Source organism: Rattus norvegicus, chromosome 1 (assembly GCF_021556685.1).
Source record: "Rattus norvegicus strain SHRSP/BbbUtx chromosome 1, alternate assembly SHRSP_T2T, whole genome shotgun sequence".
Taxonomy (NCBI): domain Eukaryota; kingdom Metazoa; phylum Chordata; class Mammalia; order Rodentia; family Muridae; genus Rattus; species Rattus norvegicus.
Genome location: NC_141534.1, coordinates 185,955,747 through 185,983,574, shown reverse-complemented (window position 1 = coordinate 185,983,574; position 27,828 = coordinate 185,955,747). Strand labels below are relative to the sequence as shown.

Here is a 27,828-nt window from a genome sequence, read left to right as displayed (position 1 = left end):
TTTCCTTTAGGATGAAAACTTTATTTTGCCTTTTACCTAGAAGCAAAACTAGTGAAAACCAAAGTATAAAAATAAACACAATTCACATTAATAGACATTCCAGTCAAAGTAAAAATAACAATAAAAATAATGCATATAAATAAAACTTCTTCAAAAGCACAAAACAGTGTCTGGCACTTTTCTGAGAGAAACTGTGAACATTCAAATGTAAAACAAGCAAACTTTTACCATGAAATTAAAAACACTCCAGTTTCTCATCCTTAATCTAAAAGTATTTGTAACTTTCCAAAACATAGTTCACTTAGGTAATTCATACTAACATACACAGCCTTTCAGCTCCTCTTCCTTACTGAAGAGCCGAGCCCACAATGATACACGGAGTCCTGAGCGTTTGGAACGATGAAGCACAGTTACACCTGAACGGTGACTGCAGGTAACACTGCGGCACACCTTTGCTACGGGTGAAACTCTGTGACCTGGACCTTTTGCCTGTCTTCTTCTTCTCTTCAGTGAATGGGAAGTCTCAATAAAGGAAACCAAGCTTATACCCAGAGTGGGTCATTCTTTTGTAACTTCTGGCTGGGTATAAAAGTCAAATCTCAGATGGAAGAAAAGCAGAAAAACCATCTTTATCTCCATATTCCTAAAAAGGTTATTAAGAATATATAGGCTGCATCTTCAAAATACTACTATCTTTAAAATTCAAGTTATATGGTTCAAATATACACAATCCCAATGTTATGTAAGAAGCACAAAGCCCTTTTTGGAATTACATAGTAAGTGACATTCTGTTTCATAAAATCATGTTTTCTTGGTACATTGTTGGTTGATGTTTCAATGTTAGTCACGAAAGCCATAAATCTGAGTACCTTTACTGCAGGTTTTAAACTAGACAGTATTACTACTATGCTATCTGAGATCTGGATTTCTTATTAAATAGCCCTTTATTCTGTCCTATGTAAAGCATGCTAGAAAAAGAAGACTGAAGACAAACAGTATAGACTAACTAGAACTAGACACAGACTAGTACAGACACAGACTAGTACAGACTAACTAGAACTAGCCGCATGCGCTCTGCTGCCCCATCACAGTGCATACCCACGTGCTGTGCTCATGAACTGTGCTATGGCCTCTAAACGTGCCACCTCCCAGGGTAGTGCACATAATCTAGTCTACGTCTGCCCAACAGTAACACACAGGAAACCCAACATTCCCGTAAAACAACCAGCTGTCTGCAGAAATGTCTTCTTTTCTACCCAAAACCAAGACCCTCAGTCACTTCTTATGTGGGATTTAGCAGGAAGTGTTTCATTCTGTGTAGCTACACTGCAAGTCAAAGGATGTGGGATTCTGAGTGTTTAAAATTAGAAAAACAGATATTCCTGCAATAATTTCCCTTTGAATAGAACCGTATCTAATTTGTTCCCCAAATTCAGCAATTAGTACATAGTCATGAATGAAATTTAGGCTTTAGGGCTAATTTACAATTGGTGATATCTTTCCAATAATTTGTAAAAATAAGTATCTTTTCGTGTTTATAAAAAAGGGTGACTCTGGGCACAGAAATTATCTTTATATAGGCTAAGCTCAGAAACAAGGCAATTACTAATCATTTTTACCCAAAGTAACATTAATAGGAAAATGAGGCAGGAATTCCCCAAGCTGACCAGATTAGACAGGCCAATGCTCAGCCCTTGCTGTCCCTTTGCCTGCATAAAGAGTCCAGGGCTAAGTCAAAAGCCCTGACTAGAGAGTGGAACGTGGGTGGCAGCAGCCCTGCTCCCTGCTTCATCCCAGCGAGTGCTGTCTTCTTAAATTGTCGCAACATTTGGCCGCTTTCTTTGGGTTTTTCCTGCATATGCTCCTAAAAACAGAGCAAAATTATTATTACTTCTCAAGGCTAGAAATTTTCTGTGATATAATTTAGTAAGTTACTGGCATAGGGCTAAGCAATGAGTGTGGTTAAACTTAACCCTGAGGTAGAGACTGTCACAAAGCATCAGCAATCCGCTGCCTCAGCCAACCGAGCTGGAGCTGGACACTGGGACTCGGCTGACCTCATCCCCTCTCCTGTTCTTCCGCCAGTTCCTGCTCTGCTCTACTCAGTGGTTTCCAGATCTGCTGCACGTCCACTCTGACATACACAAAACACTTCCTGCACAGGTTCCAAGACTGAAACTTAATTTGTAGAAACTATACTTTAAATGCTGTGCGGTCCTTAGGCATTGACCATTCAGCCTATGAGAATGCTACCTGACTATGACAAAAATAAGTGTTTGGAATTGGGTGTGGTAACTGTGATCATTTGTGCAGAGGCTGTCTCAGAAGATTATAAGTTCAAAGCCAACCTGGGCTATAAAGTGAGACTCTCTCATATAAAAACAGACAAGGTTTTTAAATAAACCGATTACTAATAAAATAATTAATACTCATGTAGACCAAATCAAGCCATAATTTCAAATTCACTTAAAATATAACCCAAGACATTGGAAGTATGCCAGGGTGAAGTAATTCTGTTAAGAGCAATGATGGACTGATAATTAGCTTTTTAGTCACTATGTCAAATTCTCCATTTATATAACATTTACAAAGAAATGAGAATTCTGTGCTTTCATTGTCTATACATTCACATATTAATAAAAGGTATTTTGCTTGTTTAGAAAGGTAGAAAAATATACATGTTGATTATATTTATATTATTCACTGTGCTGCAATGCAATTACTTCAATAGCTATAAAATAGTTCTGTCGCACATTATCAACTATGGCGGTTTCCTGTTTATGGTGTCAATTACTCAATGGAAAGAGGACTTGCCTCCTTGCTTATAGACTCACAAGTGACAAATCATGGAGATGAAATGCATGAGAAAAACATGGAGAGTAGTCACTGTGGTGAACTGATGCCACTGGCAGAACAGTGCTTGCTCCACAACGATTGTCCAGCCACCTAAGAGTAACCACAGCCTCTAACACTCACATGACAAGAATTGAAAACATCCTGACACTAACATAATGTCACAAGCTCACCAACTCTAAAGCAAGCAGGCTCTGACTTTCAAACAACTCCAATGATTGTCACTCAGTGACTTCAAAAGAGAAACCTTGTAAAATAGCCTAGATACATGTGACATTACAAACTATGTTCGTGCAAAAGGTCTAGAATGATCTGACATTTCCTGGTACCTTGTTCCCTCTTGGAATCTATGTGAACGACTAGTAATAACATGAAAGACTAAAGTAACGGTAACAAAATCACTTGATGTAACACTGCTTCTTCTTGTCTAGATAGGAGGAATCACTCACTCGTAGTTACAAACACTGCCTAATAGTTTATTAGTGGGGAGACTAGAATTAACCCAAGCCTTCCTCCATCGCTTAGGGATTAATATGGCTGCCTGTGAGTGTCAGAAAGCAGCAGTTGAAAGCATAGCATTGTAAAGTGTTTTTAATGGGCTGCATAATCCAGTGAGCATAATCAAAATGTCTTAACCAAAACACTAACAAATATTAAAGCATTTGGTAAGAGTTTTGACTAAGCTCAAGACTGAATCTGTCTTTCTTGCCACCATAAATTAAATTTTCAAACAGGTTTCAGTTTGAATAATGTTCAAGTGATGAGTATAAGGAAATTTGGCTCAGGCTTCTTACAGAGGGAAGCTGAGGACTCTCCCACACACCTGGCATATTCACTGTGGATCCTGCAGTCACACACAGACACAGAAACCGTGGCTGACACACTGCCACGGGGCCACATCAGATATGAGATGACCACTTCTACTCATATATACAGGTTCTAAGTAAGCTGGATAATTCTACAAGAATTTCCAAATTAAAAACAGTGCTTCCCATAAACTGACTAGTCATTAAGACAGGCAGCCCAACTCACAGGATTTCCTGGCCTCCACAAAATACTAAGATGATGGCCACCAATGGGGATATCCGTGAATACACTAGCACAATGGTGGCAAGGAAGACCGCACGTCCCACGGTGATGCCTGAGTCAGGGCAGACTGCACGGCCCTTGGTGAACAGGCTCCAGGAATTCATTGCTACACACCTGACACAGGCGCTCTGTTAGGCACTCTGCTCTGTGAAGGCTTCTGTCTATTTTGCACAACCCCCTTCACTGATGTCTTGGGGGTTCTAATTGAATATAAAAAGGTTAATTGGTCACTTGCATGAAGGTCTGCACTTCAGAGAAAACAGCACACAGCATCAACTACCCAGAGCATAAGCCTGAGAGGAACTGAAGTCCCGCACACACACCCAGCCATCAGGAGAGCTGCACTTGTGTTTCCGCAGGAGAGCGGACTCCTGCTTCACATTTGGTTGGAGAATCCCTGAGGGAGACTTATCTTACTTGACGAAGCAGCTTATATTAAACACAGAATGAGTAAGATGGTATGAAATGAGAAGTAAAAGCCCACACCAGATGATAACTAAGATTTACACAGCAGCGCAGCAGCACGGCTGTCTGCACACAACACCAGACCTTGATGCTACACAGTACAGCACAGACAGTAGATCTTGTACTGATCTTGGCTTGAATACTTTCACATCCCCATGTGTGTGGCATTCTTACCCTTGTCTACTAAGTAGCCTATGAACAGGTGCATTCTGTCCTTGGTTTGGCTGAAGGACTCTGTTGACAAATTAAATGCAAAATTAATCCAAAGACAAATTCCACTTTTCCTACTTTCTCTCAATGGGTGCAAGGTGACAACAGTGAGGTTAGAAGCCATCTGAGCTATCTATCACAAGGAGGAGCTGACTGACTAAAGCACCAGTAAGGGACTTACGCTTGGCTCACCATGAGCTCAGACCTCAGGTTTTCATCAGGAAAGCAATAACCAATGCATGCAATCCCTGTGCCTTAAAGAATTTTCTGGTATGCCTTACAAATGCCAACTTCTCAAACATGAGACAAAACACTCATTTTACAAGAGGGAAAGACAAATTGTATGTACCAGAAAGTCAGTGTCCTGAGGTCTTTAAACAAGTACTGAAGACTGCCTGGTAATCTGAAATTTCTGTCAGAAATGGCCTGTCCTACAGCCAGTGCCAGGAACCTCTGACCTGGCCTGCACGTGGCCGAGAACAGACCTCAGCATGAGTGTTGAGCCTCACTCCTCAGCTCAGCGGGAGTGTCCCACTGAGGCAACGCAAACCAACTTTTTTTAAAAGCAAGCATTAGGCATAAAATTTTCCATAAAAAGGCTCTCACTGGGATGAGGTGGTTTTCCTTACCTTGTTTCTGAAGGGTTTTGCTTAAGCAGGAACTTCTTATTTGCCATTCCCATTTCAGCAACTCTAACATGATATAAAGACAAGGACAGTATGTTTGAGAAGGGAGGGAACAGGCTTACACATGACGGAAGGCACTGAGACACAAGGGCCTGTCTGCTAAAGGCCTATGCTAAGCACAGTGAAAACCAGCATCAAGAAAAAGGTTCTGGAGCTAGGGATGGCTCAGAGCCTGAGAGCACTGCTGTTCTCCCAGAGGACCTGGACTGCGTTGCTAGCAGCTCGCAATTGTCTGTAACTCCAGTTCCAGGGGCTCCAAATCCCTCTCTGGCTTCTATGGAAACAAAGTACACACATAGTGAACAATCTACATGCTGGCAAAACATTCATCTACATAAAACAAGAAATCTTTAAGTTTGTAAATGATAGTTACTAAAATATACTTCCTCTTGAGTTTTAGCCCCAGGATATCTTTCAGATATCAGGGAGAATTTATTCAAATGGTGAAATAATTATTTAAAAATTAAGACCTATTGAAATTGTTTGACTATCTGTCATATGAAATGTTGATAATAATTTATAATTTATCAAATGATAAATTACTTTAATAAATTTCCATATCTAAAGGGGAATGTCTACCCAGTATGGTAGCAAACATCTTTAGTCCCAATTTAGGCTCTATCATATGTTGCAGGTAGCAAAGGCAACATGGTCTCTTTAAAGAGAAAGAGAGAAAGAGGGATTCCTATTAGCTCCACTGCATAAGAGCAAACTGTTATTTCTTTCTAGTTTTAAGCTTTACCTTATGCATATGGATATTTTGCCTAAACACATGTGAGTGTAGAATGTGTACACAGTATCTGTGGAGACCAGAAAAGGACATCTGAGAATAAAACCCGGTCCTTTGCAAAGGCAGCCAGTACTCTTACCCACTGAGCCATCTCTCCAGTCCCTGTTTACTTTGAAGAGTTAAATTTCTAAAAGTTAGTCATGAACAAAGTCCAGACATGCCTGAGAGAATTTGAGATAGGGCTCACTGGCTCGACTATCAGCTCCCAAGGACACTGGCCATCTGGAGCCACCCCCTCCCCTTCCTTCACTCCCTGAGGATGGGTCATCCCCCTGCTGCAGTGAGATGAGTTGCCGTGCCCACATTGCTGAGATGCTAGATTACACATATGCTTTGTTGATGTAACTCCGTGCCAAAATTAACTGTGCACCCTTTGTATTAGCCAATTATGTGTATCCACACGAAACCCCTGGTTTTCCCTATATAAGCTCCTGCCTAGAGAGGCTCGGGGCTTGACTCAATCTCCTGTGTGGGATACGTGTCAGCCCGAGATCTCGTAAATAAAACTGCCTCTTGCTGATTACATCAAGACCGGCTACTCGTGTTTCCTGGGGGTACCCCAATCCGTGACTGGAGCGAGAGTCTCCCCAAATCTGGGGGTCTTTCAACTTCCTACTGGAACACAAACAGACCAGCAGATAACTAAAATTAACTAGCAGATAATAAAGTGACAAACAGAACTTACTTCATGAACTTCTTCCTGTCCAGGGACTTCTGTGTTGCCACTGAAAGCGCCACTCGTGGACTTCTCATCTTATCCTTCAATACAAAGGGAGCATCAGGCTGACTGGTAGCATTAGCACTGTGTCACAACATAAGACAATCCAGAGCCGGGCGGTGGCAGCAGACAGGGTTTGGATGTCCTGAAGCTGCCTATATTAACCAGGCTGCCCTTCAACTCTGCCTGCTCTCCTTCCTGATTCCTGGGATTAAGGGTGTGTGTGTGCCACCACAGCTAGGCACTTAGCTAATGTTTTTAGGTAACCCGATTTAAGCACTGTTAAAATTCTATTACTTATACTTTTGTATGTAGTTGCCAGCCAGCACTCTAGAAACTCAGTGTTCAAAATCAATTTGGAACCACTTTTCAGACTTCAAAAATGATAAAATCTGTATGAATGTGATAAGAAAACTCAATCGGGAGCAGCTGACAGTTTCCTATGAGCTACCAGAACAAAATATTCAAGGTCTCAGACCTCCAATCCAATCCCAACACAGTCCGGGATTCTTTCACTGTGGGGTTCCTGTGGAGCAGCCAACACAGCCAGTGGTGCTGGGAATCCTGGGGCCCATCTAGCTTCAGGCTGCTGCAAATGCCATGGAGCCCCATCACCCAAGCTCGGAGAAGCCTCTCCAGCAGAAAGTCGCACGGCACACATACCATCTGCCGGAGCAGCTTCTCTTTGCGGGCTTCTCGATCATGATGGAGGATTGACATTCTCTCAGCTGCATCCATTACGAAGAAGATGTCATGAATACCATACAGGGCAGCTCGCAACTAGGTGTGAAAGAGGAAACGAGTCTACACTCCAAAGATGAGACTAGAATTTAGTAATACAACATCTACTGTGTGTACTTCTTTCATTTGGAATAAGAAGGTACAGAAGTTTTCATTGAAACCTTTTTTCCCTATTTAAACAAAAAGAGAAATACATTTGCAACCCTGGGCCTCCAGTTAGGAACTGACCAATTTCTCCAGTTAGGAACCCTTCAGGGCAGAAGCATCTACCTGAGCTAACACTCGTTCCTGAAGGGAAGCATCTTGGGCTGAGACGACACCTCTCTTCAGAGGGGCTTCTGACTGAAAACTTCGTATAAATTCCATGGTGTCCTGAAAAAAGGAGATACTTTTTAAAAGCCAGTTTTCTAGGAAGTTTCCTTTTACTCTCTCTCTAAAAAAATTACTAAGAACACAAAAAATACTACTGATGACATATCACCCTCACCATGTTTCCCTGCCTCCTCCTGCCCAGAATGGCAGAGGGACTGGAAACTATGCTCTTCAGGCTGGCTTCTGTATCCTCTCCGTAAGGGAAGGCCACATGACTTGGTCAGGTGGTTCTGGATTAGCAGTCATTTGAACCCCCATCATTAACTCACATGTGGTGTCTGGGGACCTTAACGGCCCATCTGTGAGAACATTTGTATGTTACAATGAATACCAAATCTGAAGAATCTAAAATCTCTGGTATTGGTGAAAAGGCAGGCACTGACAATCCTTGACCATATTTAGAATTGTCCCTAGTGATGAATAGGGCCGAGAGGTAGCGCTCACTGCAATGTCCAGACACTAAGGACAGAGAAAAAAACAAGCGGGAGGGGTATGACAAGAAAGTACACAAACATGGACATTGACAGAGCCAGTTCTATAGCTGCGACCTACGGGGGACTTCCCCATCTATCAAAAAGCCGAGCCACACTATAGAGCAGAGGAATGCCATCTCGGCTGTGGGCGCTGGCATCACTGTACTGCTCAGGGTGGGACAGAGGCTCACTGTGAGAGTCTGGGGTGGGAGGGGCAGATAAATGGCAGCAGGAGCAAGCCAGTGATGAGTGAAATGGCCTATGTGGCTCTAACACTGCTCAGGCTAGGGTGGGGACCTGTAGCCAGGATCTAGCACTCAAGAGCTCAAACAGTACTACTGTGAGGTTGAGGCCGGCTTGGGCTAGAATGAGACCATGTCTCCAAAAATAAATACTTTGTGGAAGAAAACTGTGGCTCTGCCCACTCAGGAATGGATGATTAAGTCGTTTTCTTTCTTTTTAAAAAAGATTTACTTATTTATTTAATAATTCAGACACACCAGAAGAGAGCATCAGATTCCATTACAGAAGATTATGAGCCACCATGTGGTTGCTAGGAACTGAACTCAGGACCTCTGGAAGAGCAATCAGTGCTCTTAACCGCTGAGCCATCTCTCCAGCCCTTACTCATTTACACTAGTTCATCTTCTTGAGAGGCATCAAGTTGTCACCAGCAGAAGAAACAATAACCCTTATTCACAAAGGAGACACAACCACAGGTAGTTTATCATACAAAAAAGCTTTCTGTCCCCAGCTCCCCTCTGGGCAGGCCTACCAAAGTTGCCTTCATTGTGTGCAGATTCCTTAAGCCAGAGGCTGTGTGGTGAACTGCATAGGAGAGGGAGGGCAGAGGTGGAGGGAGGGCAGAGGTGGAGGGAGGGCAGAGGTGGAGGGAGGGCAGAGGTGGAGGGAGGGCAGAGGTGGAGGGAGCCCAGGGGTGGAGGGAGCCCAGGGGTGGAGGGAGCCCAGGGGTGGAGGGAGCCCAGAGGTGGAGGGAACCCAGGGGTGGAGGGAGCCCAGGGGTGGAGGGAGCTCTGAGGTGGAGGGAGCGCAGGGGTGGAGGGAGCCCAGAGGTGGAGGGAGCCCAGAGGTGGAGAGACTGGGGAAAAAACTAAGAAATGGTGCCCAGGGCCCCAGGATGCTCTTGGCCCTCAAACACCCAAGACCTCAGGGGGATCCCTGCCTCTATTATTCCTCACAGGGATGAGAGAGAAGTCTATTAACCCAGGACCCAAATTAATTAATTCAGACATCTCCATGAGCCTTTTGGCAGATGGTAGTCGCTTGCCTTGCTTTTCAAACAGGCTGATGTTCTGTACCCGGTCTGGGTATACCCTGCTCTGCCACGGCCTCTCTCTCATAGTGGAGGCTTTCATTCCCCGCCTCAGACTTGCTCTCTATAACAGAACACGCAGAACTGGGAGAAAGCGTTTGAAATGGTAAAAACTGTTTTACCTCTGTGCTAACTGACCACATAAACTTAGGGCTTCTAATATTAGGATGTTCTTGATTTTCTTCAAAAAAGATTTATGAGCCTGAGTGTTTTGCCTGCAAGTACACCACATGTGTGCAGTGCCCATGATGTCCAGTAGGCAGTGTCAGAACCACTGGAACAGGAGTTAGTGGCAGTTGTGAACCACCATGTGGATGCTAGGAACTGAACTCCAGTCCTCTGGAAGAATAGCCAGTACTTTTAACTGATGAACCGTCTCTCCAGCTTCGCTCTTTAAAAAAATTTCCTGAACACACCAATGTCTTATGCTCTAAGATCAACACTTAACAAATGGGACCTCTTAAAAATTGCAAAGGACACTGTCATTAGGACAAAACGGCAACCAACAGACTGGAAAAAGACCTTTACCAATCCTACATCCCATAGAGGGCTAATATCCAATATATACAAAGAATTCAAGAAGTTAGACTGCAGGGAGCCAAATAACCCTATTAAAAATGGGGTACAGAGCTAAACAAAGAATTCTCAACTGAGGAATACCAAATGGCTGAGAAGCACCTAAAGAAATGTTCAACATCCTTAGTCATCAGGGAAATGCAAATCAAAAGGACTCTGAAATCCTACCTCACATCAGTCAGAATGGCTAAGATCAAAAACTCAGGTGACAGCAGATGCTGGTGAGGATGTGGAGAAAGAGAACACTGCTCCATTGTTGGTGGGATTATAAGCTGGTACAGCTACTCTGGAAATCAGTCTGGTAGTTCTTCAGAAAATTGGACATAGTACTACCTGAGGATACAGCTATACCACTCCTGGGCATATACCCAAAAGATGCTCCAACATACAACAAAGACACATGCTCCACTATGTTCATAGCAGCCTTATTTATAACAGCCAGAAACTGGAAAGAACACAGATGTCCCTCAGCAGAGGAATGGATACAGAAAATGTGGTACATCTACACAATGGAGTACTACTCAGCTACTAAAAACAATGACTTCATAAAATTCTTAGAAAAATGGATAGAACTAGAAAATACCATCCTTAGTGAGGTAACTCAATCACAAAAGAACACACATGGTATGCACTCACTGATAAGTGGATATTAGCCCAAAAGCTCAGAATACCTGAGATACAATTCACAGACCACATGAAGTTCAAGAAGAAGGAAGACCAAAGAGTGGATGCTTCAGTCCTTCTTAGAAGAGGGAACAAAATACTCATGGGAGGAAATACAGAGACAAAGTGTGGAGCAGAGACTGAAGGAAAGACCACCTAAGACTGACCCACCTGGATATGGATCCATCCCATATACAGTCACCAAACCCAGACACTATTGCAGATGCCAAGAAGTGCTTGCTGTCAGGAGCCTGATATAACTGTCTCCTGAGAGGCTTAGCCAGAGACTGACAAATACAGAGGTGGATGCTCGCAGTCAACCATTGGACTGAGAACGGGGTCCCCAATGGAGGAGTTAGAGAAAGGACTGAAGGAGCTAAAGGGATTTGCAACCCATAGAAAGAACAACAATATCAACCAACCAGACCCCACAGAGCTCCCAGGGACTAAACCATCAACTAAAGAGTACACATGGAGGGACCCATATCAGAACCATGGCTCCAGTTGCATATGTAGCAGAGGATGACCCTGTCAGACATCAATGGGAGGAGAGGCCCTTGGTCCTGGGAAGGCTCCATGCCCCAGTGTAGGGAAATGCAAGGGTGAGGAGGGGGGAGTGGAAGGGGAAGCACCCTCATAGAAGCAGGGGGAGGGAGGATGGAATGGAGTTTTCCAGAGGGGATATCAGGAAAAGTGATAAATTTGAAATGTTATTAAATATCATATATATATATATATATATATATATATATATATATAGAGAGAGAGAGAGAGAGAGAGAGAGGGAGTGTGTGTGTGTGTGTGTGTGTGTGTGTGTGTGTGTGTTGGAGAGATGGCTCAGCGGTTAAGAGCACTGACTGCTCTTCCCAGCAACCACATGTGGCTCACAATCACCTATAGTGGAATCTGATGCCCTCTTCTGGTATGTCTGAAGATAGCTATAGTGTACTCACATACATTAAATAAATAATTCTTTAAAAAAAGGGGGAGGGGGAAACAGGCATCCTACTCAGTGACTTATCTCTGAAAAAAAACAAAAAAAAAGAAAGAAACGTGGGGCCACTTGGGGGCAAATCAAGTTCTAGGACAGCCAGGGCTACACAGAGAAGCTCTGTCTCAAAACACTACCCCCCAAAAAGTGGTTTGGGGTGTTTTGCTTTTTAATTACATTTTAAAAAAAAAGTATGTTCCTGCAGGAGTGTCTCCTCTCCTACTCTCACGTTCCTTCCTTTGTGGCCCAGTGACTCTCACTGGGCTGCATCAAGAGCACAGGTGACTTACTAGTGGCTGCGGCAGGAAGGAACTGTCTGTCTGTCTCCTGCCAACCATTAACTGTTTAAGTGGGCAGGGAGAGGCAGGGCCTACCAGCCATCACCTTCATGACGTGGACCTAATCTTAAGCACAATCAAGCAAATAATCATAACTCCAAGTTCAAGAGTGCGCCAGGGCCAGGTAGACAGCTCAGGAGGTAAGGGCACTCTGTGTACAGAGATGAACATGAGTTCAAAGTTGCAACACATGTAAAAAGCCAGGAGTGACTGCCTCAGCTTGTTGGCTGCTAGGTCACCTGCACACACGCACACACACACGCACGCACGCACGCATAAACAAACAAATACATAAAGTGCAGCAGCCATGTTATGCCTGAAATGAACATTCCACACACAAGTATCTTGGTGGGAGGGGAGTGGCAGTAATCTGGAAAACACATCTAAGTAATCAGACTTGTGAAATCAACTAAATTACAATAACTAAAATAATTTGATCTGAGTTCTGAGTTCAGCTGTCAGAAGACTGAAATGAAGTGAAAAAACAAGGAATTTCAGTAACCTTACTTTTACGGTTTGTCGAAGCTGCTTCAGTTTGTCTGTTTGCATAAGTTTACGAGTGAGAAACCCTTTTGCCACAGCAGTTATTTTATTAAATTTTGCTTGTATTTCTGGACTAAAAACCTAGAAAGAAATTAAAAACAATGCTTTAAGAATCCTAGCACCTGGGGTTGGGGATTTGGCTCAGTGGTAGAGCGCTTGCCTAGGAAGCGCAAGGTCCTGGGTTCAATCCCCAGCCCCGAAAAAAAAAGAAAAGAAAAAAAAAAAAAAAAAAAAAAGAATCCTAGCACCATACTTGTGACTTTTAATCTGTCACCGTCAGCTAACATTCTTTCCTAGACACTTGCTCATGGAGTTTCATCTATACCAAAAATAGTAAACTCATGTTCAGTATACAACCTAAAACGTAGCTCTTTAAAAAGATACACTGGTCTGATGAAATCCCGGTAGGTAAAATCCCCAGCCACCAGGCCCTAGGACCCACATGGTGGACAGCGAGAACTGACTCCCACAAGCTACCCTCTGTGCTTATGATGTGACATGCAAGCCCCCACCCCAATAAATAAACAATGAAAGAAAGCCTGACACAGATATCGAGGAACCCCACCTGAGACCATTTAGGTTGGGCCCGTCCAAAAGGCCTTGTTACTGAGAGTTTGGTCACGCCACTGGTCAGTGATCCCCAGAGGTAGAGCGGTACTTCACTTGCAGAGCCAAAGCTATATTGCAGGGCAGAACTTAGGAAGCCTAGAGGAACACAGTACAGACTAGTCCAGTGATCTGTGGCCTCAGACTGAATGTCACATCATCAGAGTATGCAAAGTGCTGTAATAAACATTTGTGACACTCAATGAATAACGGCCATCTCAGAAACTAAGCCAAATGCAGACATAAAATATCCATGGGCCGTCAGCGTCTGTGCCAGATGGAGCTTTTCAAGAAAACAGAATCTCAGGATAATTGACGCTGTGAAAAGATCTGACTGCTGCCGGGGAATGAGAGGTAATTCCAAACCACTCAGGAGATACCAAGTGTTCTCACTTGAGCATGTCACCTGCTCCATGAATGGGCGGCCGGGCTCCGGGCCCAACTGCCTGCTCTTGTTATGGTGAGTCTCCTCGTGGACACCTGCTCTGTGAACTTAGATCCGATGTCATGCCATTTTTCACGGCTACTAAGCAGCAGGCAAACAGGGGTAGAATGGGCATTAAATTACTAGAAGGAAAATATAATTAAAATAGCTTACTGCACAATAACTTTCAAGAGGAAAACAATTCTTAAAAATCTACCGGAGTTGTTTGAAGTCTGAAGCGAGTCCACTTGGGACAGCATGGTTTCTAGGAAAGCCGGGTCGCTTCTTTTTCTCCACTCCAGCTCCAGCGCACTGTTCAAGCCAGAGACATCCGTTGTCACTGCCTTCTCTTTCAGCATCTTCTCCTGCTCTTCTATTTCCTGCAAATTGACCACGTATCATAGCATGCGCGATCCTTTAATGGTATCTGAAACAATCTCACTGCAGGCTTAGCCTGAAAGTGTGTGCAATGCAGAGTACATTACATTTATGTCAAGTTTCCCTCCCTCAAAAGTATGACAGCCTGTTCAGCCGATTTCACTTTTTAAAATGTTAGTGTTTTTTATTTTTAAGTTGAATTTAAAATGGAATGTGACTATAATAATCACAAAACAAATATCTTTATGATATTGTTCTTGAAAATGTATATCAGCATCTCTTTTTAAAATACCTTTAAAAAGTTATGGACTCTGAAATAAGGATTCAATAAGGTACCCTTTCACAAACTACTCAGAGGCTTTTAGCTTGTAAGGGCCCAAATGTTAGACTTCACATTCTGACAACAAAATATCATCTACACATCAAGCTCAATGACCACCTCGAAATAAGATACACAGAGGGAAGCTGTCAGTATAGGCACATGGCCCAGATCACACTCTGACTAACCTGACTGCTAGTCACCCTACCCTAGTATCCCCCTTACCTTTTGAAGTTGTTCCTGCTCCCTCTCCTGCTCAGCTATGAGGAGTGATAACTGCTGAACATGCTGTTCCTCTAGTCTCTTCCGCATTTCTTCAAAAGCTAACATCTTGCTTTTCAGTAGTTCCTGGCCTTCTGAAAAGAAACGTGTGCTTAAATTGAGAAAACTCATTGAAAGCCTAACAGTTCATTTTTCTGCCATCGAGTTGAGCTATGGTTCTGACCAGAGGGTACTCCTCACATACCACAAGCCAGACATAGCCAGTTCCCCAGGTAAACCATTGCCACTGGCCTCTCCGCCTCCTTCATGCTACTTGGTAAGATCAACCTTCCCACTCATTCAGCAGACCTCCTGGAGCCAATACACACAGCTCAAGAGTCTCTAAAGTCTGACTCGCTTTAAGATGCGCGCCTCAGGGCTAGAGAGCAGAGGTTAGGAACACGCGCTGCTTTGGCAGAGGACTTGGATTTGGTTCTCAGCACCCACATCAGGTGGCCGACAACCACCTATAATTCCAGTCCCAGGGAACTGGATGCGCTATAACCTTCTCAGGCACTATACGAATGTGGTGCACATAAACTCATGCAGATATACATACATACAAATAAGTATTGAGACATGGTTCTCAACACATTACACCAGGATTTACTTTTGACTGTCCTTCTCCCAGATCCCTGCTTTTCTTTTGCTTGGGTATGTAACAGAACATCTGTGGGTTTTAAGAAAAAGTGATTTTGATGGTTATCGACCTTTCTTAATTTGAGACTTTAAAACTCCAGATTTTAGTTACAAATAAAAAGTCATGATTATACAAGCTAATTTAATAGAAAGTAGAGAAATTTTCAAAATGTTGAAATACCAAGCATTACACATGTGTAGTATATCTCTTTTTTTTTTTTTTAAGACAAAATCTTACCATGTAAGTTCTTGGCTGGCTTGGAACTTGCTATGTAGACCAGGCTGGCCTTGAACTCAGAGATCTGAGTTCTGGAATTAAAGATATGTCCCACCATGCTTGTCTGTAATCACTGATTTAGTGAGCATTATATGTTAATATCTTACTAGTATAGTCTTCCTGTTCTTTGTTCTTAAACATCTTTTATTCTCAACAACAAGTTGCAAGTGTTCAAATGCATTTTTATACGGAAGGGAAGTAAAACATCTAAAACATCTTTGAACTACAGCCTCTCAGTTCAACAGTGCCATTGAGTAAGTGTCCATTTGACTAACAAAGAACTCTCTAAGTGAAGAGGCACAGGGAGCTATGGGCAGCTGCAACTGCACTGTGCCACCACCTCCTTACTCACTCTCACAGCGAGCGACCCAGCCACGTGCATGACGAGCCACATCCTGTACATTCACTCAAACACTACCATCTGGCTTGGCTTCATGTTCTTTGACATTCACTTCACCCACGCATGGGTCTGTACTTGGAAGATGCAAGGTGATTCCACAGGTACTAACTGGTTATGGCTTTTTTTGGGGGGTGGGGTGGGGGGTATAATTTTGTTTTGGAACAGGGTCTCACTATGTAGCCTTAGCAGGCTAAGTAGACCAGGGTTGGTTTCAAATTTAGAATCTCACTTGCCTCTCCCTCGCAAGTGCTGGGATTGAATGACTATGTTACCTCACCTACCTACTGAGTAGTTTTATTAAGGTTCTTATAAAGGTAATTTTTATTTGCTTGCTTGCTTGTTTTGAGACAGGGTTCTCTCTGTAGCCCTGGCTGTTCTAGAACTTGCTCTGTAGACCAAGCTGCCTTTGAACTCAAGAGAGCTACATGTCTCTGCCTCCCAAGTGTTGGGATTAAAAGCGTGCTCTACCACTGCCTAGCTTATTTTTTGTTTGTTTGTTGATAAAGGAGATTTTAAGTATTCTGTACTAAACTTATTTTTGTCCTAAATCGAAGAGCTTAATTTACTCAATTTATATCTTCCACATAATTACAAACTATGACAACAAAATCAACAACAGAGACAGACAGACATGTAGTAATGAGAGGACGTAAGACAGAAGCATGAAGCTGAGTTCACCAATAAGAAGCTATTCCAGTCACCACCAGAGCCTCATTTATGGCACTCTAAAGGATCCGATGGAAAAGCTATACCAAAGGAACAAGTACGTGAAAAGGTGCCCAGCAGAAACAACAGAAACCATGGTCCAGAGAAGACCTCAGTAACACACTAGATTAAAAGCATGCTTCATGTGAGAAGCCTCCGTGAAATCAGCACTATTTTCTACAGAGTGGCCTATGAAAGCCTCATCACTCGATTTAAGAAATCTTAACAGGCTGGTGAGATGACTGAGTGGTTTAGAGCACTGACTGCCCTTCCAGAGGTCCTGAGTTCAATTCCCAGCAACCACATGGTCAGTCACAACCATCTGAAATGGGATCCGATGCCCCCTTCTGGTGTGTCTGAAGAAGCTACACTCACATATATAAAATAAATAAATCTCTGAAGAAAAAAAAAAGAAAAAGAAATCCTAAAGGGTGGGCGGTTGTATGGGCATACACTTTTAATCCCAGCATTAGGGATCAAGAGGCAAATGGATCTCTGTGACTTCAAAGGCAGCCTGCTCTACAGAGTGAGTTTCAAGACAGCCAGGACTACACAGAGAAACCCTGTCTGGAAAAAACAAAATCGAAACCCTAACAAAGGGCAGTAAGCATATGCAATGCTTCTAGTACAATCAGTAAAATTAAGTGCCCTGACACACAGAGGACAATTATTTCACAATCACTTCTAAGTTTTCTTACCTTTAGGGCTAGTTTCTAGCATCTTATTCTTGTTACCATAGACAGATCCCTTAGGGTATCTTCTTTCTGGCGGACGTTCCCTTTCCTGCTCAGCTGATCCAGCTGTCAGAATATGCGGACAATTTTCTTTTTGTAAACTATCAACATCTAAATCAAGTCTCCGCTTAACTTTTTCAAAACTGTTATCTACAAACTGTTCATTTCCGCGGGGCACTGGAGGTGTGTCCATCTGCTGTCTAGAATTCTGGGTTTGCATAAGTAAGGGAGATGGGCGTTTCACATCGTAAGATTTATTCAGTTCCATCTGTACATTGCAGGAGTTTTTTGCTAGCACACTGGCTGCCTTGAGTCCACATGCATCTTCCAAGGTTTGACTTGACACACACTGACTGGTGGGTTGCAGTTCATGCAACTTGGGCACAGCTATACAAGTACCATCTACTTTCTGCATTCCCCTGCCATCAGGTATGAAGGGACCTTCCATAGCAAACTGCTCAACAGTGACATTATTGCCTAATTGATTTCCTAAAGCCTGATGCACCTGACTTGGCTTACCCATAACCATCTCTCTTATGGTATCTGACATGACTTTGGTAGCAGAAACCTTGCTTGAACCAACCCCTGTCAAATCAGTTGGTGGCTTTGGCACAATTTCAGATTCATTTGTTTCAGCAGCAGCTGGAGCGATTCTATCTACTGCCTCTTCTTTTCCCTTTGGGCTTAGCTCACAGGCATTTACTGGGTTGTTTATAAGGATCTGACATGCTGATGATGACCGGGAATGCCTTCGATGCATTGTAGGACTCATACTTGGCTCTGGACTAGGTAATTTGGCATATGGACCTATAAGACTTTTAACTTTATTTTCAGTAACAAAGGTAGGAATAACTTTAAAATCTGACTCGGCATTTGGAACAGTGGGAGGACCAGTTCCTACAGGTAGGTCTGTTTTTAAAAAGCTAGCTAAAACGGAGGTGCCCAGGCTGCTTGCTTGAGAGGCACCTTGGAGGAGTACATTGGACTTATTAAGGCTTGGTTTGTCAGGGATGGCAGAGCCACAGTGCCGGCCTACGGGCATGGGTGGAGCCTTCTCCTTAACACAGTCACTGGCCTTAGCAGCATCGTTTTCTTTGTCTGAATGAGTTTCATGAACACTTTTCTTTAAACTACTTCTCAGACTCCAGCTAGATTGCTCTCTTTCCACATATTCCTTTGACCTCTTCATTAGATTCTGAAGGCTTATTATGTAGGGATCTGGAGTGACTTCAGCCAAACATGATGGCTCCTGTTCTTCCTTTGCTAAGAGGGGATCGTCAGAAATGACAGTCTCTTGTGAGCTTGCTGAAGAAAGCCTTGGAGCAGCTCCATTTTCTGCCCGCCTGCTTCCTGGACTCTCACACTGCTTCAGAGAACCAAACACCTCTGAGTCTTTAGGCAGACCCATCCTCTCAGGGCTTTGTTGGTCCTCATTATTCACTGGCAGTAGTCCAGTTGTCTTTCCCAGCTTTCCTGAAGTACAGTGTTCAGTGGGGCTCAGCAAGTCACTTGGAACTGTCACAGGGACACTCAAGCCTGTGACTTCTGAATTAGAGGCAATGGTTTCTGTCGCCCACTGATCAAAATCACTGGCATTTGGCGCTTTTCTAACCTGAAACAACACATTTAAAAATTAGTATTTCTTCATTATAAAAAAAACAAACACAGTCTTTGGGGTTTTGTTGCTGTAGTTGTTTGTTTTGTTAAGACAAGCTCTCTATGAACACCAGATTAGCCTTGAACTCAGAGATCCCCCTGCCTCTGGCTCCCAAGCACTGGGATTAAAAGTGTTCCCCACCTGGAGCCTATGATTTCACTATTCTCTAAAATAAAGTAGAAAGGGAAGATTTAGTTCTGACATTTGAGAGCACAAAGTATCTTCCATGACTGTCACCTGGGTCCTCAGCAGACCCAAACAGGATTGCTTTAAGTTCAAGACCAGCCTGGACTAAAGACAAAAGACAAATAAAATACACTCAAAGATCAATTTCTATATCCTTAACTGCATGGAGATCAAACCACCAAGAAGAAATGTATGGGATATCCTAGCCTATTTACTCAAGGGGAAAAGAAAACTATTCTGAGATAAATTTGAATGCACACACATATACACAATTCATCCAAGTTCAGTTTAATCCTGGGATAGAAACAATGTCTTTAACTTCCTTCTGGCTATATGCTCTTACTACCAGCAACTACTCCTAAGACAAGTCATCACCCAACAATGACGTGTGCAATAAATGCCAAGTAAGCAAGTGTTTTACACAGTTGCTTAGAAAACAAAGACAACCTGTTTAAGACATCAGTAAGACTCCTGCCTTCCATATGCTTATTTAAGAACCTCTTGAGAACTCCCTATGAGGGGCTGTGGAGATGGCTCATCAGTTAAGACACTTGCTGCTCTTACAAGGGCACCAAGCTTCATTCTCCCAGCACATGCAATGCAGTGCACGATTTCTTAACATCAGTTCTTAAAGACCTAATGCTCTCTTCTGACCTGCCCAGGCACCAGACACACACACGATGCACAGACATACATACAAGCAAAGTATAAAATTGAGACCTTTTTAAAGTTTTAGCTGGGTGTAGTAGACACACCTTTAATTCCAGAACTCCAGGCAGAGGCAGCAGTTAGAATTCTATAAATTCAAGGGCAACCAAGGCTACCCCGACTCAAAAACAAATCAAAACAAACAAACAAAAATCTTTGAAGAGCTATAGCTCCCTGAGACGACCACCTTGTCTCTACTTTGCAGAGGATCTTTCTCTCTGTGAACCCTCTGTGTCTACCAACTGGAAAAAGAAAATGTGCTGACTTAAAAACAATCCTCCCCATAAGACGGGGCATTTCTGGAGTAAACAATAGTTCTTCCTGTGGTTTATGTTACTAAAAATTAGAAAATTTCAACTTAGAACTCAGCTTACAAAGCCAACTTTAATCAGAGCAGTGAGAGTCAGTTAAGACAGCAAGCTGTATGTTTTCAGACAAGTAGGTCAGCAGCTGACACAGTAGGGTGAGAATACCTGTGTGCCTCAGAGACCGAGCAGGAAAAAGTGAGAGCTCATTACATCCTGAATACAAAACATCTGGAGGGGTTGTTTTCATAGGCTTTTGCTTTGTTTTGTTTTGTTTTGCTAGACTATATGGCACTTGAGTTTCACCATATAAGTCCCAAGGCACATAATGGTCTCCAGGTACTGTGCCATAAACAATACAAGTGTACTTGGTGACAACCTCTGGATGAAAATAAGCCAAAAGGAGTGCATACTCCTAGGGTCCATGGACATGCTCCCAGGCTTAAGCGATCTAGATCATTCTGCTGTAGAATCTTACATATTCACATCTTTAATACTCAATAGCTATGTTTGTAGTACACAAGTAAAATGTGCCTTCGGTTAGACAAACTAAATTTAAAAACTTAAGTCTATAACTGAGTCAAAGATATCATAGAGGAAAGAGGCCCTCTAAATATCTGTAGTCCATGAAATCCCTGTCTATATAAGGAATTCTTATAGCTGAATTATGTATGCTTTCCTAAACAGAAAGTTCTGAGACTCAAGAGTAATTTCATTAGTAGACTCTGCTAATAGCAATTTGATCCTCTCCATGGACTAGATCCAGAACACTGCCATTTTTGTTGTAGTAACCAGTAAGTCAATAAACTACGGTGTATTAACCAATATAGACAGTAGTTAAAATGTGCAAATTAAAATCTACACCCACACTACATAAGACCCTACAGGTAAATGAAGGCAGCAGTTACTACAAATACCCTAAGGCTTACTACCCATAGCCACACAGCAGGAGTCACACAGGCAAACTACAAGCCCTTCAAATTACAAAAAAGCACAAGTGTTATGCATGGCAGAAATTATTTTTCCCACTTAAACCATTGGTGTTTCTTTTTAGTATGAAATGACCCAAACCATAAACAAACTGTTTACACAAATCTGAATTAATTTAAATAAAATGATTACAAAAGGTATAGATATAGTTGTTTAAATGATTTCAGTTTCAATCTGGAGACCTATGTAGTCCAGCCTCTTTGTTTAATCTAGATGGCATTTTTCAACACCTAAAAACAAAATTTTCATACATGTATACACACATACATACATACATACACACATTTGAAGGCAGTTATTTACTTTAGCAGAGAATAAGAAGACGGTAACACAGTACCACCCATCCCTCACCACTCAGTCCACTCTAAGGTGACATCTTTGGACACATCCTAAAGGATGTAGAGAAGTGACGTGTAGTGATAAAGATAGAAGCTGGAGACTGGGGTGAGGCTCACATCAGAAACTGAGTCTGATTAGTTCAGGGGTTAACTACAATGGACAATTCTATCATCTCTGACACTGAGAATTCAGTTTGTAGTCATGAGGCAGACAATAAGCAATTATATCCAGTGTATAGTGCTACTGTCTAAGGACCCTCTCTGATTCAAGTACTGGGCAGTACTAGCAAACAAATGGATTCTCTCCAACAAATTATACTCAAACACATCATAACAATAAGCACACGTAGCCAGCTTTTCTGCAAAGCTGTTATCAGTGTTTACTTCTGATATCATCATTTCAATCTAGAAGAGTTTAGTTTGATGACACACCTGAACATTTTCAAGAATTTCCTGGACACGCGTCAGTAAGGCTTTCTTCCTATTGGCCTGCTTTCTTGTTTGCACATCAAGTGCTTTCTGCTTTTCCTGTTGAATTTTCTCTCTCTTCTCAATGGTAAGCTGCAAGACACCATAAACACGCAATTCAATGGTAAAAGAATAAAATTGGCCAGTTTTTAATCAGAACAACCAAAACCGTGTATGAAGAATCTGAGCAGTGTCTGGGGTTCGAGGACTCCATGTGAGTGAGTGTCATGCAGAAGTAACCTATTATGAAGATTCCAGGAGCTATCACACATGACCATTGCATATCACTGAATCTAGCTCACTGCCAACTGCATCAAGGTCATGTCTCAAATACTAAATGGCAGACAAAAGGACTTCAGGAGCTGCTGCTACTGAAGTTTTTACCTGATAGTGGTTAACGTGAGCCTCACCCCAGTCTCCAGCTTCTATCTTTATCACTACACGTCACTTCTCTACATCCTTTAGGATGTGTCCAAAGATGTCACCTTAGAGTGAACTGAGTGGTGGGGGATGGGTGGTACTGTGTTACCTTCCAAACACTGCTACAACATTCATTACAATGTGCTGGCAGAAAACGTGGACCTTTTAATGCTTACACAACAAAAATAAATTTAAGAGTTCTCTAACTTTCTGGTTTAAAATATAGTCACACTTAAAAAATAACATCAAATTGAGTATGATGATAAATGTATCTTCTCTACTGTCCTCTATTCTCTTACCCCTTGCCAGAACAATACCACTCTCTTTTAAAAACTGTAAATGGTGAACATGTGTATACCCCGAGTGCCACCTATGACCCAGGCACGAGCCTAAGCATCTTACATTATCCGTGTAATTCCTGAAAAGCAATCTAAGCATTATCGACACTCACTGTCTGCATTCCATTCTAACAGTTAACGAAACAGACCACAAGCTCTGCACAGCAGGACAACGGCAAACTGACTGAAAGCCAGGCCGAGGTTCCACACTCCCAGCTGCCTCTGAAATCTCACTGTGTGATGTGAGGCAGGGCAGGGCAGCCTTCCATGCTCGTACTATAGAGCTACCTTATTCACTTGCATGGGTACATGAAATGTGTACAATGGACATAGCTAAAGTCCATTATTAATGGACACTTGGGTTGGTAATTCATCTCTTTTACTATTATATTTTCTTTTTTGTTTTCCAGACAGGGTTTCTCTGTGTAACAGCCCTGGCTGTCCTGGAACTCACTTTGTAAACCAGGCTGGCCTCAAACTCACAGAGATCTGCCTCCCAAGTGCTAAAATTAAAGGCAGCACACCCACTAATCATTTGCTACTTTAAGTGATGATGCTATAACTTACACACATTTATTTGAACACATTTGTAAGCTATTCTTCCTGAATAGAATTGCTGAGTCAAGAGTTACAAACACTTAAATTTTGATGAACACTACCAAACAGCTTGCCAAAAAATAAACAGACCTTCTTGATAAAAGTACATTAAACATTCATTTTCCTCACAACATGAAAACACAAAGTCCTAGGAGACCGTTGCAAATCTAGTAGGCAAAAAAATGCTAACTCGTTTCTATTGTATTTCTAATTATGAAAAACATCAGGCATCTCATCAGTTGCTTATAAATCTTCCATTTGATCTTAAGTGAGCTGTATTAGTTGTTCACTAGATTTTAAAAGTTATTTTAAAACAAACAAGGGAGCTGGAAAAATGACTCCAGTTTCAAGTATAGTGCTCTCCAGAGGACCAAAGCTTAGTTCAAAGCTCCTCTGTGGTCTGTTACTCCAGTTCCAGGGGGTCTGAAGCACTCGTGTAGCCTCTTCCAGCACCTATACCCATGTGTACACATGATTAAGAATGGAAGAAATATTTCATAAATAATTACTAAGTTTACCAGTGGAGAAAGTACAGCCACCCCATGGAAACGGATGAGTGAGACACTTTCTGCCTGGGCGGGCAGGAAGCTGTCTGTGGACAGTGATGCTTCCTGAGCTCGGGCAAGCGCTTTCTCGCAGAACTTCTCATATTCCTCCATGTTCCCACCACACACTAGGAGAAAGAAAACTGCTCTTAGTAGTGTGCTGACAAAACACAAGTTATTACCCAAGAGTACTGGAATATTTAAACACTTCCAAGAATTTTCTGTCTGCATCTGAAGGCTTTGTTTTAATGCTGTGGATACCAGCTGACTTAGGCAGACGTGAAAACAGAAAATCTCCCAGTTCTGGAGATCTTCTTAATTAGCTTTATTTTATAGTCGAAAGCCTGAAAGGTCACTAAGCAACTTCAAACAACCAGCCCAGCAATTTCATAATTTCTAGAAAACTTTGGGATTATGAAAATTCCAGGTAACCAGAAAGATTAGCCAGCCTAAGCCTTCTTTTTAGCATGTGCTAAGTATTTACTGATTGCCTGTTTTGCATAACATTGTACAGCCCTTGCTCCTGTAAGACAAGGGAAAATAGCAAAAGGAACATTATCATAATCATAGCAAGCCAGGGGCCCAGTTAACTGTGGGAAGAGAGCGTCCAGTACAGTAACATCCCTTAAATATTCAAGGCAAGTAACTAGTTAACAAGACTGAAGAGGGAAATTAAGCCCACGATGTGGGTGAGCTGTACAGACATGAAATAAGACATGGTGGCCTGACATGGTGGCCTGCTGGGCCTCTAAGACAGTTATACAATCCATAAATTCAAATTTCAAGGGAAAGCCAAAGTACAGATAGAAATGAAGAAAGAGCCCTCAGTGCTGAGCCACAGAACTTCTCTCTGTTCTGTGGCTTATATTTGTTCAATTTGTGCACAGTAAGATCCAACTTCAAAAAATAACTGGTTCTGGGGGTTGGGGATTTAGCTCAGCGGTAGAGCACTTGACTAGCAAGCGCAAGGCCCTGGGTTCGGTCCCCAGCTCCGGAAAAAAAAAAAAAATTAAAAAAGGGCTGGAGAGATGGCTCAGCGGTTAAGAGCACTGACTGCTCTTCCAGAGGTCCTGAGTTCAATTCCCAGCAACCACATGGTGGCTCACAGCCATCTGTAATTGGATCCGATGCCCTCTTCTGATGTGTCTGAAGATAGCTACAGAGTACTCATGTAACTAAAATAAATAAATCTTTAAAAAAAAAAATAAATAAATAACTGGTTCTCTCCAGAGCTGAGATCGTTTTGAAGCTGACATTCACTTTTTAAACACAAGACTAAGAAGCAACAAAACACTTTCTGGCACAACTGTAACAACTCACATCACAGTATCTTAACCAAAATTGCCAAAAGATGAGAAATAAGAAAAATCTCAATAAATCCATTTCTGCTACTTTTTAAAAATACATCTTGGGGTTGGGGGTTTAGCTCAGTGGTAGAGCGCTTGCCTAGCAAGCACAAGGCCCTGGGTTCGGTCCCCAGCTCCGAAAACAAAAAGAAAAGAAAGAAAAAAAATACATCTTTTGTATTTACTATTAAAAATGATGTTATATAATTTCTGTGCTTGTGCACAAAAAAGAAAGAAACTCAAAAGTCTGGGAGAGAAAAGGCCATAAACTGCCTTCATTAGTTCTACTTTTCTTCTAACAGCATCGTAGAGAAAGGTCTCATTGTTGCAGGAAATTATCCGCTTCACTTGAGCGGGCCACGCATACCGCTAGACACTGCAAAGTCCACAACAGAGGTAACGCACAGCACGACAATGAACTGGACATTGAAACTCCGGTGCTCATGTGAGACTGGAGAAAGCTCCAGATGGTCTAGAGCATGACTGGATCTTCCTAGCCTTAAGTTTCAGCTTACATGTCCTGTCCTCAAAGAGGCGCTCTCTAATCACCCCATCCTAATTCCCCCGCCTGCATCACTATCATACCCCTCTGACATTTCCCAGTTTCCACAGTACTTACCACTATCTGAAATGGCCTCCTGTACTGCCGTGAGTTTTGTGTGTCTTCTCCCACCGAAGCGTAAGCTCCATAGAACAGGTCCTTCTCAGTCTTGCTCACTGAGTCCCATGGCACAGAATGGTGTCAGCACACAGCAGGCGCCTAATACAATTACTGAATAAATTAATTAGGGCAAACAGATCAAGCAATGCAAAGCAAGACTAGCAGAATGAAGAGAATTCCGAGACTGGCAACTTGGAGAACAGCTCTATTCCCAAAGAACCAGGGACCTCTCAGTTGCAAAAGTAGTCATTAAAGAGAGTCCGGATTCTACGATTGTGCAAGAGGGCACTACGTTTCTCACACCAAGTTTATTTTAAGGGAGCCTTGATGACAAGGTGATCCCAACTACAAACCTACTGCCCCATACTTTAGCATCAGGCATTACTGGTCCATGGTCCACTTACATTCATACCAGCCTCAGCAGGTCCAAGCATGCCTTTTCCACTCCATTTAAAGCTAATTACAAGTGACCTTTGTCCAGAGAGCCTCTTGGCAAACCCTATAGCCTCATGGCTCCCGTCTGCTCATTCATAACCAGTACTCAGAAACAAGACTGAAAGGAAACGCCAAGGTAACACAGCTTCCAAGCTGGCTGCTTACAAGTTTCAACAAATACATAAACTTCCTATAGTCTGTAAAGGGGGAAAGATGTTATTTAGGAACATACTAGCTGTACATCCATGGTGGGCTAATATATCCCTGTGCCCCACCGTCTATAAAGTGGGGCTCTGTCTCAACGAGATTTATGAGAAAACAACACGCTAAAGCACAGACGGCAATCAGCATTATTCTATGTAGGACAAGTAGAAAGGAAGTGGGAGCTGCTTTCCAAATGGAGGATATAATGGTGTTTCCATCACCTGCGTGTGAACTTTTGGAGAAAAGAGACAATGTTTGGTTCTTCCTGAGACTCAAATGCGACTTGAAAACATGAGAAAGGGGACAAGGGCTTTGTCATCCAAATCCATCTCTTAGGGTAGGAAATAGCAAAGGGTGGGAACCACCTAACTGAATCAAGGGTGCTTGAGAGAACTAGCGCCATTATCCTCCTGCCGATGTCCCAGAGTGGCAAACGTGGAGTAAACAGTGCTCCTAGGGCCTTTGGTTGTGGTAACCAGTATTTAGAAATGGCCAGTGCACACCCTGGGGTACGCCTCCATCTCTCTCCGCACCAAGCTGAAGCTCCATGCCCTGTGCCTACTCTTCAGCGCAGGATGCTTCACTGGGCGGAGCCAGCATCCAAGCATCCCCTCGAAGTCCTCCCCGCCGCAACTCCACACTGCCCCCTCCACACACACCCCACCCTCAACTCAACTCCCACATCCCCATTCCCGGTGCCTTCAAGGGCTCGTGACCAAGAGAAGCCAAGCCCGACCCAGAACGCCGGCCTTCCGTCCCGCGAGACACCAATGCCGCCTCCCCGGGTCTCAGTTCAGACTGGACCCGTAGAAAGACGAACCCAGTCCTCTAGCACACACCTGACACCCACCGCCCGATCAGCTTCTCTGCCCGTGGACCAGCCTCCTTAATAAGCAAAGGCCTCAGTCGGTTCAGTCAGAGCGCATCTGGGTTCGCCGCCTTCTCCTCCTTCTCCTCCCCGCCATATTACGGGTCCCTCAGGCGGCAACGCGGGATCCTGGCAACCGCTGTCGCCGCCACCAGCTCAACTCCACCCCTCTGGGCCG

The 27,828-nt window shown here is 42.9% G+C and overlaps 1 protein-coding gene across 17 annotated transcripts; it reads right to left on the bottom strand.

Moving 5' to 3' along the window:
- On the bottom strand, positions 1 to 27,814 carry Ccp110 (centriolar coiled-coil protein 110). 17 transcript variants are annotated; one of them, XM_087571314.1, is made up of 16 exons: positions 27,622 to 27,814; positions 26,102 to 26,254; positions 24,110 to 24,264; positions 22,201 to 22,329; positions 17,549 to 19,196; positions 14,794 to 14,924; positions 14,089 to 14,251; positions 13,407 to 13,546; positions 12,806 to 12,922; positions 7,823 to 7,924; positions 7,475 to 7,591; positions 6,779 to 6,852; positions 5,247 to 5,309; positions 4,582 to 4,641; positions 4,057 to 4,142; positions 1 to 1,864 (listed from the first exon to the last, which is right to left on the bottom strand). In XM_087571314.1, the coding sequence occupies exons 3-16, from the start codon at positions 24,248 to 24,250 to the stop codon at positions 1,812 to 1,814; spliced, it is 3,024 nt and encodes a 1,007-aa protein (XP_087427440.1). In that variant the 5' UTR covers positions 24,251 to 24,264; positions 26,102 to 26,254; positions 27,622 to 27,814; the 3' UTR covers positions 1 to 1,811.
- Positions 27,815 to 27,828: the final 14 nt, after the last annotated feature.